This window comes from Rutilus rutilus (assembly GCF_951802725.1).
Source record: "Rutilus rutilus genome assembly, chromosome: 14".
Lineage (NCBI taxonomy): Eukaryota > Metazoa > Chordata > Actinopteri > Cypriniformes > Leuciscidae > Rutilus > Rutilus rutilus.
In genome coordinates, this window is record NC_140219.1 from 22,777,847 (window position 1) to 22,789,857 (window position 12,011).

Here is a 12,011-nt window from a genome sequence, read left to right on the forward strand (position 1 = left end):
CATGTCAACTAAATCTCATTATAATATTAGTGGGCCGTACTACATTGTTAGGTTAGGGGTTCGGGTCAGTAGAGTAAGTCGACATGTACTTGCAAAGTCACTTAGTTAGAATGTCTAAAGTTAAGCATCAAAATATATTGTTAGCAGATATTAAGCAGACAGTCTACTAATACTCTAAAGACTAGTAGTTGATATGAAGTTGCAAAGTCGAATGTCTAAAGTGGACCATAAATATAAAGTATTTAACACTATGAAATGATCAAGTTAATGGTCACATACCTACAGTAAAGTTCAAACATGAACTTTAAAGTATTATTTTTTAAAGTACACATTGAGTATAAAGGTCCACGTGAGTTGGATACAGAGAGTTAACTGTGGGACGTCCCACCCTAACTGAGTGAAAGGGGTTGACCGGACCTGCCCACAGCAAATGTCTTCTGTGTGAACTTGTATTGCTGTTAGATAGTTTCAGACCCTTCCAGCAGCTGACTTCTCCTCAGGCTTCTCTGTTAGACGGACAGAAGGTAAGAGCGTTCATTTGGGTCCTCTTCCATTCGCACGTCCTGCATAAAGAAAACATTCAGTCTATGGTCAAGTGTTGATTTACTAATACTTTCAAAACCATTGCCAAAACAGCTATTAATAATAGTAGCTTGGTTTTTGTTTTTGTCTTACTTGCATGCTAAAAAGATTGTGAGGGTTTTAAACATTACTTTCCCATGTCTGAAAGCACAGATTTACTGACCTCTCTGTAAACCTTCCACTGGAAACAGGTGTCTGTTGTTTTATATCAACTTTGAGTTGCTTATTTATTAATTATGAAATCTTTGTCAAATTAACATGAGCAGATTATTTACCAAGCTAAAATTCTTACTGTGCTGTTTACTCAAAGTGTGAGCCTAAAACGTGCACATATTGAGGTATTGTGTGCCACATATGCAGCAGGAGGGGTGAAGACAGAGTCAGGGATGGAGGGGGAGGGGAGAGAGATTCGGCCCAATAGACCCCTCCCCTTACAATTACTCCCATCAAAAGGAATGCGTGTTTCCATGGTGATTTTTCACCAGCTGTTTGAGACCATGTCAAACGAGGCAGATGTCGCTGCTGTAGAAAAACAAGAATCGTGTGAAGACAAACTGTCAGTCTACAGCTGCCGGAGGGGCCGAGTTTTCCTTAAAAAAAAGTTTGAAAACCGTTTTTTCAAGCATTATTATTTATTTATTTTCATAAAAATGTGCATACCAATTGATTATGGTAAAGGTTCCAAAAGTGGGTTTTTGCAGAGATGCCATTTTTGGTTCCCCAAAGAACCTTTAGGTAAACAGTTCTTAAAATAACCTTCTATGCAATTAAAAGGTTCCATGGATGATAAAGGTTCTTCATGGAACCATAGATGCCAATAAAGAACCTTTTATTTTTAAGAGTGTATTTTGCAAGATTTCACGAGAAGTGTGTGGTATGGCATGAATAATATTTCCCCCGTGGTGCAGCAAAGATTTTCATGAGAGATTGGTGGAAAAAAATATCATGTGCCTTTGGGTGAAACAGAAAAGGTTAAATGCGTTTTTATTTTTTTTTATTTATTTTTTATCAATTTTGCATGCAGGGGGTTTGTGAAGAAAGAAAACCCCAAAAAACAGATATGTTTGTCTTATGGCTTATATTTACAAATGCATAAGATTTACTGTAGGCTAAAAAAAACTATTAAAAACACACACACACACACACACACACACACACAAAAAAGTTGCTGCCTTCTTACAATCACTTTGGATGTTTATTTCAACTTAAATTACATTAAACTTAAATAAATTGAGTTGGATCTCCTATTTAAAAAAGCTGAAAATTGCAATGCAAGTTAAAGCAATGTAATATGTTGTCATAACTTATTGATCATAGAATGTTTTTACAATGATGGTGAATCCCCCAAAAAACTGAAGACTTATGCTTTCTAAAATGAAAATAAAATTAAGTTGTAGAAATTGAAAAGGGCAACAAATCAGGTTAAGAATGAGGATTAGCACAAATCAGGGTTTGACCGCATTTTTAACCCAATGGTTCGTGGCTTGCGATCATCTTGAGGGTCAGATAGGAATATAAATGAATAAGTCATATTCCATGGCCACAGATAAGGTCTTTTCAAGGTGATGTGCTTTAATTTAGAGTGAAATTCATTTCCTTTCCCACAGACAGTTGCTCTGTTCTTTGCACTGGATAAAGGAGACCGCTAGGCAGTAATAACAGTGCGGTTTAACTTACAAACAGCAGTGGGGGATGGGCTGATGACTTAAAAAGGTCAGGTGATTGTTAACTCAGGTTACACGGATCTTATTTGCTCAGTCACTCTCTTTTAACTGTCTTTTGTCTAACTCAGAGCTCCCTGTACTCCTTTTCAGCAGAGGATGAAATTTCCTCTTCCCCCACCTTGTTTTTCTGCACAAGGTTTAGCTTTGTAGGAGCTATTCGTCGGCACAGAAATCAAGATAAGGTTACAAAGAGATGAGTTTTCATTTCCCGAGAAACAAAACCCCAGGAGTAAAACAAACGTGTTGTAGCAAATTTCAAAGTTAGCATGTCAACGTTGATTTGTTTGAAACCCACTTTTTGTCACACATTTTTGTGACTGGCAGGTTCAGTTTGTTTCAAGGGAGCTTTCAGTAATAAGGAGTCTGTTTTTCTGCTTAGCGCTAAACGGCGCACAGATGCAAGCAAGTAATTGTGCCATAATGGACAGGTGGCTTGTGCAGAGGTTTACTGTTCATGCCAAGTGACTTCCTGCTCTATAAATCAAGCATGCCCACCATGCCAAACTCTATCCCAGTGCTGGGCACTGATGATGATATTTGTGTTTAATATTCTAAAACTACCTTGGATGATATTAGTGTAAGCATAACAAACATATTTTCTCAGATATTGTTTAGTATTTAAATTTGCGTTGGCAGCAAGTCAAATATAGTGGATACAGTTTTGCAGCTTATTTGTTTATCTAGAGATTGAACCACCTGTTTTTCCGCTTCGGAGAGGAAGAGAACTCCGTCTGCGGAGCTTCTGGAAAATGACTCTTTGGGGAAAAAAAACGCAGAGTACTGAGCCGCTGTTTTCCTCACGGTTTACACCCAACAACCTGCTGCTTACCTTACTTAACTCTAAATTAAATATTGGGTGAAAATGGCATCCTTTATACCGCTGACTTCCCTTCAGTTCAGGCATGTTTGATTTTCAATGCGACCTTCCAAACAAAATAAGTTGTTTTGCTCTAAAGTGACTCCATTAGAGTAGTGGACTTTTTCTTCAGCCAAAAAAGTGAATTGCATAAATGTACCAAGTCGTCTCCTGAAAGGAACAGAGCAAACATCCAAATTAAATACAGGACATGATGTCGGGTCATTTCCTTCGTCCTATGACTCACACAACCTGTTAAAATAGAAGCGAAAAGATTCCTTGTCTGCCATGTTTCAAGACGTCAGTATTTGAGGAGGGTGACAGAGTCTCTGTAGTTTTCCATGTCTAAGTCTATTAGAGATGTGGGGTGTCTGACCTTGATTCGAGCAACCACCTTCTTTTCCTTTGCCAAAAAAAACAGGGCCATTGAAAGGTTCACAAAACTCCTTACAAGGCTCCTTACAGCTTTTATGTGCTGAAATCAAGAGATCATGCATCATGCACTCAACTACAAGAGTTCTTGAGTGAACTGACCAACAATATTACTCAAAAATGGAGGATCCATGGATTTCCATGACATATCCGAAGGCTATTTGAAATCTAAAACCACATTTTTGATTAAATATTTGACAACGCAACCAACTGGTCAATCAGGGTCAGAATGAGCCTCCAAGGATTTTAAGTCACATGAAAGAGAAGTTGTGATAATCTTCTCTTCCCTATTGTGGCGTATACCCGAGTGAAACGGCTTGTTATAGGGTCTTGAATTTGCCAATGGAAATTGATCGGATGTTTGTGGTTTGCTATAGCTGTGATCCCATGTGATTGACAAGTTGCCCCGCCCTCGTGCCAATAAACACATCATCAGAGAAGAGATGACGCTGCAAGGCGGAGGGGAAGTTATTTTGTTTAAAAATTATGAAGGCACATGAATGAAAAAAATAAATGATGTGCACAGATAAATAATTGTAATAAATACAGCAATATTCCATAAAAACAAGAATTTTCAATATCGATTTCATCGTGACTTTTAGTTGAAAGTACGCATATGACATTTTGATAAAAAATAAGAGCTCAAAAGTAAATAATAATAATAATAATAATAATGAAACATGGACGTATGAATCTTTCACAATGAGATCAATAAGATGCAATTAGAAAATAGAGTGAATTTCAACTTCATGCCGATTTTAACTAACCTCATGCAGTTTTTCATGAATAAACTAGGAATTTTTCAACCTTGAGCAACAAGCCAAGGAGATTCTCAGCAGTTGCTGGGCAAATTATTCTCAGGTCAGTGCTTTCAAGAAGACTCCTTAATTCCCACAAGAATTTTATAACTCGGCCAATTACTGCACAGATTTGATGCACTAATCCCACCCATTATCCACTCATGCACAAACAGGCCCACCACAGCTTGAGGGGTGAGAAATTAGCTTTGTAAGTCAAAAACCAAATATGTCGGGACACATTTTCATCATGCTCGTTACATGAACTTGGCTGATGGATCCTCCCTCAATAACCAATAACTTTCATAATCAAACACAGTGAACGTTAGCATCAAGCCTTTCATGTTCAGAAATGGCAGGGTATCTTTTGTTTCGTAGCTAGTTTCATTACTGCGTCTGTGTTTTTATAGAAAAACAATAGTGTCTGGCTTTGATCTGTGATCTTAAGTGCACCAAAAATGCTGTTGGTAGAATGTCCCCAGTGATGGTCTACCGATGTCTGCTTTGAACTTTCCAGCCATAAACAAAGTATATATATATTGATTCAGAGAGACAAGGGGAAAGCAAGAGAGATCTTTGGTACAAAGAAAATGGACGTGAGAGTGAGTGCTTTCAGACAAACAGCCCCTATCTTCCTGCAGGAAAGTGTCGTTTCTCAAGGAGAACATATCGCATCAGTCCGTCTTCCAGGGGCTCTTTGAGCGAGAGGAAAGCGGTCGAGCTAGCAGAACAAATACAGACAGAGCTCTTATCTCAATCAGCTTCTGTGTCTGGAGAGACTGACTTCTGTAGGCTACTTATCCGTCGTCGAGCATACAGAGCAGGTCTGGTGGCCCGAACGCGTGTGGTTCAGCATCTGAGGTGTATTGACCTCGTGTTACGGGTGGATTTATAGAAAAGGAATATAGAGGGCCAACTGGAATGTTTGTGTGTGATTTGTGTTGTCTCATACTCCTACAAAACATGCATAATACTAACATGTGATGCTCTGTAAATACTCAGGTTTTGGGTGTTTTTGCTTAGGCTGAAACTCAAGATGAGGGTTTGGATCTTCTTCCTGTTCTGCCTCGCTGGCAAGACTCTGGCTGCTCCAGTAAGTAAATCTGAAAGAGAAACATTAAATAAATATATTATTTATATTGAGTATTTATGGAAGCTTGTTTCCGCCACTGAATAATAAATAAATAATAATAATTGCGACTTTTTGTCTCACAATTCGGACTTTTTTTCTCACAATTGCGATATATCAAGTCAGAATTGTGACTTTTTTTTTCTCAGAATTGTGAGAAATAAAGTCGCAATTGTGAGAAATAAAGTAGCGAGATATAAAGTCGCAATTCTGAGAAATAAAGTCGCAATTGGGAGATATAAAGTCAGAATTGCATGATATAAAGTCGCAATTGCGTGTTATAAAGTCAGAATTGTGAGATATAAACTTTTCTGAGGTAAAAAAAAAGAAAAGAAGTATTTTTCCCCCTTAGAATTGGACTTTATATCTCACAATTGTGAGTTTATATCTCACAATTCTGAGAAAAGATGTCAGAATTGCGAGATATAAACTCGCAATTATGTTTTATAAAGTCAGAATTGCGTGATATAAAGTCGCAATTGCGAGGAAAAAAACTGACTTTATATCTCGCAATTCTGACTTTATAACACGCAATTGCGACTTTATTTCAAGCAATTCTGACTTTCAGTCAGAATTGCGAGATGTTAACTCGCAATTGTGAGATAAAAAGTCGCAATTATTATTATTTATTTATTATTCGGTGGCGGAAACAAGCTTCCATAAGTATTATATTATAGAAACTGATTTTATAATAAGTAAATGAAATAATATAAAACAAGCCCATATGCCCATTTTATGTCCATAGCTCCCTCAGTTATGTTGCTTTGTGACTAAACTTTGACTAAACTCCAAACAAATTTAATTTACAGACCGAAGAGGAGCCAGTTGTTGAAGAGGTATGTTATATTTATTTAAACTGATACTTAAATCTTTTTAAAAAATCTCTCTGCTTTTTTTTTATAAGGCCAAACTGCATTTTGAAGAAGCCTTGTCAAGCCAGTCATTGGCCAAAAATAGACACCTCAACCCCATTATGGGACCAGATGTGTTTATATATGCACATGTTCAACTTCCTGTTAAATTCCCCGGGGGGACTGAAATCCATAAAAGTTTGAAAATATATCTAAAATGGACTAATTACAATTCATTGCTTCGCCACATGTGCACACAGATGCCAGTTGTGTTGGACACAAAAGCAAAACCCTTGTTGTGGCTGTGCAGTAATGTGGGTCATTCGCTCCCAGTGCAGTTTTTACATATTTTCCTCACATACAAGAGGAAAGCTGTATTTAAAACTGGGCTTGGTACTACAGGCCATACCCATAATAGTTCTTTTCTGTCTGATAATTCAGGAGCTGGAAGTGGGCGCTAACCCAGTCCAGGTGGAGACCGGAGAATTTGATGAGGCCATTGAAGTTGTGGAGGATGTTATTGCTGAGAGTGAGTTTGATGTCTTTTCCACACCACCACCACCAAAGTTTTGTACAGTACAGAGATGTTTCTGCTGTTTGCATCATGTCTTCTGTCCCTGCATATGGGTGAAGTTGTGATAACGTGTGTAGATGTACATAAGACCATGGGTAATAACAGGCTACAGATAAGTCAGATGTAGACAGCTATAATTATGGTTTCAGACAGTCTAAGTTATACAGCACAAAGTTGATGCCAGTGCCAGTCATCTAGCCACATGATGTTTTTGCCAACCACAAAATATTTAGAAAAGGGGAAAGAAATGTAAACCCATTGGAGAAGAATTTTTTGGAATATATGCCCTTTAAAGGAATAAAATAAAATATTATCAAATTAAATTAAATAAAAAATGCAATTATATATATATTAAAAATGACAAAAAATTAAAGGGTTAGTTCATCCATAAAGTTAATATTCTGTCATTAATTACTCACCCTCATGTTGTTCTAAACCCGTAAGACTTTCATTCGTCTTCGGAACACAAATGAAGATCTTTTTAATGAAATCTGAGAACTTTTTGTCCCTCCATTAACAGCCTACGCAACTACCACTTTCAAGCCCTGGAAAGGTAAAGACATCATTAAAGTAATCCATCCAACTCTGAAGCGACGCGGGTGCTTCGTTTGTGCAACAAACATAATTGGCCATTTTATTGCCAAAACATTAATCTCCAAAGCGCCTTCACGAGAGCAACACAATGTATGTGTTGTGACGTTGTTGCGTGAACATGCATTCGAAATTAATATTTTGTAAATAAAGTGGTAAATTATATTAAAAAAATTCCTCGCGTCGCTTCATAAAACTGAGGTTAAACCACAGGAGACACATGGACTTCTTAACTGATGTCTTTACTACCTTTCTGGGGCTTGAAAGTGGTAGCTGCGTAGGCTGTCATTGGAGGGACAGAAAGTTCTCCAATTTCCAAAATATCTTCATTTTTGGTCCGAAGGTAAATTCATGTAAAATAAATGAATTTGTCATCAATGATTTTTCCTTACAGACCCCTGCCTAAACCATCACTGCAAGAAAGGCAAGGTGTGCGAGGTTGATGACAGCAACCAGCCCATGTGTGTGTGCCAGGACCCCTTGACCTGCCCCGCCCCAGTTGGAGACTTCGAGCATGTGCGTGTCTTTAGTCATTTCCTTCATTTCACATCTATCTCAAGTCTCCACACGTGCAGTGACAGCAATGCCTAGAAACACATGCACACCATTTTAGCAGTTTGATTGAAATGCTAGTTTATGTATTTAGGCATGTCAGTAAACATTAGTAGGATACCTTGGGGAAATCCAAACCTGTCAAGTTGACAACCGTGGCATTTATGATTGCTCATATTTCTGTCACAGGTCTGTGGCACTGACAACAAGACCTACGAGTCCTCCTGCCACTTCTTTGCCACCAAATGCGCCCTGGAGGGCACAAAGAAGGGCCACAAGCTGCACCTGGACTACATCGGACCCTGCAAATGTGAGCGCACAACTGTGAAGGAAAACAAGGCACAAACATTCAAACAGACTTTGAGTGTAAAATTTAGACCACTCACAAACTCAGCCATGACCTCAAGTGGAATTGAGTGCTTTGAAGTGATTGATGGCTTGTAGCTTTGAGGCATCCCTGTTGCCCCCTCCAAACACTGAGAACAGGGCGAGCCTGAGCTTGCCAGTGCTGCTCCACAAAGCAGGGCGAATCCCCCTAAATCTGCCTCATCCACTGTCGTTGTACGCCTGATGGGATGAGTCGGGACTGAAGGGCTCAGATGGAGCTCCCGCTGCGGCGTAGTCTCATTGCTAAGCAGGGTGTCTCAGTAAGAGACTCAGAAAGTGTTTTTAGCATTAACGAATTAGATCCTAACATCTTTAACATTAATATTAGAGCCAGAGGGCTGTAATTTGCCTCCTTTTAGACTATCATGCTGCATTATGTGCTAAGAGGCGTGTTAGCATGCTGTTTGTGTTTATTATTTATTACAAATCGATTGTTTTAATGTTTGGATTTCCCCTCAGTCATCGCCCCCTGCATGGACAACGAGCTGAGCGAGTTTCCCCTGCGCATGAGGGACTGGCTGAAGAACGTGCTGGTGACCCTGTACGAGCGCGATGAAGACAATAACCTGCTCACCGAGAAGCAGAAACTCAGAGTCAGTTCAACTGTTTGCCTTTAAAACACTGTTTAACCAGCTGAGATTTCCATTATCCTCTACATAGCAATGTAAAAAGAATTTGAACTAAAGATTAGATCAGTAACAATGAAAGACAAAGAAAAAGAAATAGTGCACAAACATTCCAACAAATATTTCGGCCATTTCGTACAAAATTTCCATCCATTTGAACATAAACTAATGTGATGCATATTTTATCAGTCAGATCATTGATAAAAAACAGGTAAGAATTCTGTAATACTAATAAATTGAATGTGTTTGAAATACGCAATAACCAGGTTTATATGTTTCTCATCGATAGATCCAATTATTTTTCAATCTCTTTAACCAACTTAATATTGCTTGCTCCACAGCTAGCCATATTTTAACCATGTTCATTTTAATTGAATAAAGGATTTATGCTGATACTAAAAACATGCGGTCACACTTTAGTTGAGGGTCCATTTCTCTCTATTAACTAACTATTAACTATGACTTTTGCCTCAATAAACTCCAAATTATTACTGCTTATTAATAGTAAGGTTGTTAAGTTTAGGTATTGGGTAGGCTTAAGGGATGTAGAATATGGTCATGCAGAATAAGGCATTGATGTAAAATCAAATAGATGCAAATACATTACAAAAATCTTCCCGGTTTCTATCCGTTTAATTTATGTGCGACTGCAAATATGCATCCCCTTAGGTTTATTAGTTGATGTTAAAACTGTATCATCCAAATGGATAGAAATTTTGTATACGATTCAAATGCATGAATCTTAAATGTAAGCCTAAAGATTTTTTGAGTGCATAATTTAACAATAGTCAAAGCCAGTTGGCGAAACTACTGAAATGCCAAACCTCACGCTGTGTTTTTAGGTGAAGAAGATTTATGAGAATGAGAAGAGGCTGCAGGCCGGTGAGCATTCTCTGGACCTTCTGGCCCTGGACTTTGAGAAGAACTACAACATGTACATCTTCCCCGTTCACTGGCAGTTTGGCCAGCTTGACCAGCACCCTATTGACGGGTATGTTTAACTAAATTTACACAGCCATTCCAGCTAGACCCAAACCTAACATACTTCAGAGAAAATGATGCTAAAAAATAAATATTTTATAATAACTATTACCTTGAGGGTTCAGCTAAGTGTTTTAAACAGTAGCCTTCAGTAGCCAAAAATAAATCAATATTGTTTCAACTTAAAACTTTTAAGTTTAGTCAACTTGAAATGTGAAATTCGACTAAGTGACAACTTGGGTATTTGAGTTGACAAAACTTAAAAATTGTAATCCAGAACAAACACTTACTTTTTTAAGTTGAAACTAAAATGGTTTTTACTGTGTAATATGTCAGTAAAAACATGTTATTAATCTAAAAGCACGTGTTATTTTGTGCTATATAAGGTTCCTGTCCCACACCGAGCTGTCCCCTCTGCGTGCTCCTCTCGTCCCAATGGAGCACTGCACCACCAGCTTCTTTGAGCAGTGCGATGCTGACAAAGACAAGTACATCGCTCTAGAGGAGTGGGCCAACTGCTTTGGAATCAAAGAGCGTGAGTTTTTGACCATGCAATTCATACTGTAATTCTTTAATGTCCAGTTCATTTTATTTGCTAACTTTGGCTGTTTTCTGCTTTCAGAGGACGTCGACACTGATCTTGTCATCTGAGCACGTCTCCCATTGACGCTTCCTAGATACTATTGGGGCGAGGTGCTAACCCTTAAGTTAAAATCAAATTAAAGGTGCTAATTGCGATTTCTAACAACCTGCATATACCACTAAACATTCATAATGTTTAAAAGAAAGTGCACAATCCACACGGTAACTATCACAATAAGTGATTGAACACTGCCCATTTTTTAAAGTTAGTTGAAGTTGGTAAGTCAATGTTGGACAGGCTGTATTAAAGAGAGAGTTAAATATGATGAACTATGTATGTTGCAAAAACACCTTTTTTTTTTTCGCTTTGGAAATGGATCCACAAATGTTTTTGTTTTTTTTTCAACTCAGAATCAGGGCTTGAATTGTAAGTTTGGAGTTTGGATGGTGGAAATGTACAAATCAAAATAAAGTTTCCAAATAAATGTTATTTCTGCTTGCTTTATAAACTTTTAGTTTAATTTGTTGCACTCTTTGCGGTGGTGGATTATTTGTTTTGATTGCTTTATTAAATCTGAAAACGTCTTTTAATTTGAGCCCTGAATATCTACAGGCGGATGTTTTTATTTGCATATTGTTTCCTGTCAGACATCAGGGCCAAATGTTGAGTGTTTTAAAAGTTGAATAATAAAAGGAAATATTAATTGAATTCAAGAGGACAGAATCTCGCCGGATGAGATTTTTTTTTTTCTCCCTCTAGCATGTTCACATACATTTGCAGTATTTGCCACAATGTGAGCACTATGAATCTCTTTACAGAAATAAAAGCTACTGAAATTTTCAAACCCAATCTTTGCATGCCATTTATCCATTTGTCTTGATCTGTTTCCCCCAGGTTCATAACTGCATAACCCATTTATACTTTAATGTTTGCTATGGATAGAATGAAAAACTTTGTCAAACATGATGTTTACAGATAATTTGTTTTATTCCAATATACCCAAGATCATTTTAGCGTTGAAGTAAATATGATTATGACTACATAATCACTGTAAATGTGCAAAGCAAACAATGGTGCATGGTCAACGGGATCTCTGTATACTGTGGGGCTAAAAATCTGGAACACATATGTTAGTAGTTTCCTCGAGGGTGGAGTGGATGTTTACGTAATTTCCTTCATGCCTTTGCATTTTAAAATATATATTTTAGGAGCCTGTATTTACAGGATTATTTTTAAGCCTCCGAGGCGATGTGGCTACCTCAGTGTTTAACTGGTTGCACTGGACAGTTAAATGCTGAAAAACATCCACAAATCAAACTTTAACAGCCCTCTCAACAAGCACATAT

The 12,011-nt window shown here is 37.8% G+C and overlaps 1 protein-coding gene across 2 annotated transcripts; it reads left to right on the forward strand.

The window, feature by feature from the left end:
- Window positions 1-365: 365 nt before the first annotated feature.
- On the forward strand, window positions 366-11,154 carry sparc (secreted protein, acidic, cysteine-rich (osteonectin)). Of its 2 annotated transcripts, none has more exons than XM_084431043.1 (10): window positions 366-524; window positions 5,394-5,484; window positions 6,330-6,356; window positions 6,813-6,900; window positions 7,931-8,052; window positions 8,278-8,398; window positions 8,935-9,068; window positions 9,944-10,092; window positions 10,469-10,617; window positions 10,705-11,154. In XM_084431043.1, exons 2-10 carry the CDS (start codon window positions 5,428-5,430, stop codon window positions 10,731-10,733), a joined length of 876 nt encoding a protein of 291 aa, XP_084287169.1. In that variant the 5' UTR covers window positions 366-524; window positions 5,394-5,427; the 3' UTR covers window positions 10,734-11,154. The 2 variants fall into 2 exon arrangements, with proteins under 2 accessions (XP_084287169.1, XP_084287168.1); XM_084431042.1 differs by having other exon boundaries at window positions 5,415-5,484.
- Window positions 11,155-12,011: the final 857 nt, after the last annotated feature.

What these genes read in the sequence shown, in the direction of transcription:
- sparc (XM_084431043.1), top strand. Translation starts at nt 5,428, where the DNA reads ATGAGGGTTTGGATCTTCTTCCTGTTCTGCCTCGCTGGCAAGACTCTG. An exon ending in GGAGGATGTTATTGCTGAGA is followed by an intron (nt 6,901 to 7,930) that starts GTGAGTTTGATG and finishes TTTTCCTTACAG; the next exon opens with ACCCCTGCCTAAACCATCAC. An exon ending in CCGAGAAGCAGAAACTCAGA is followed by an intron (nt 9,069 to 9,943) that starts GTCAGTTCAACT and finishes CTGTGTTTTTAG; the next exon opens with GTGAAGAAGATTTATGAGAA.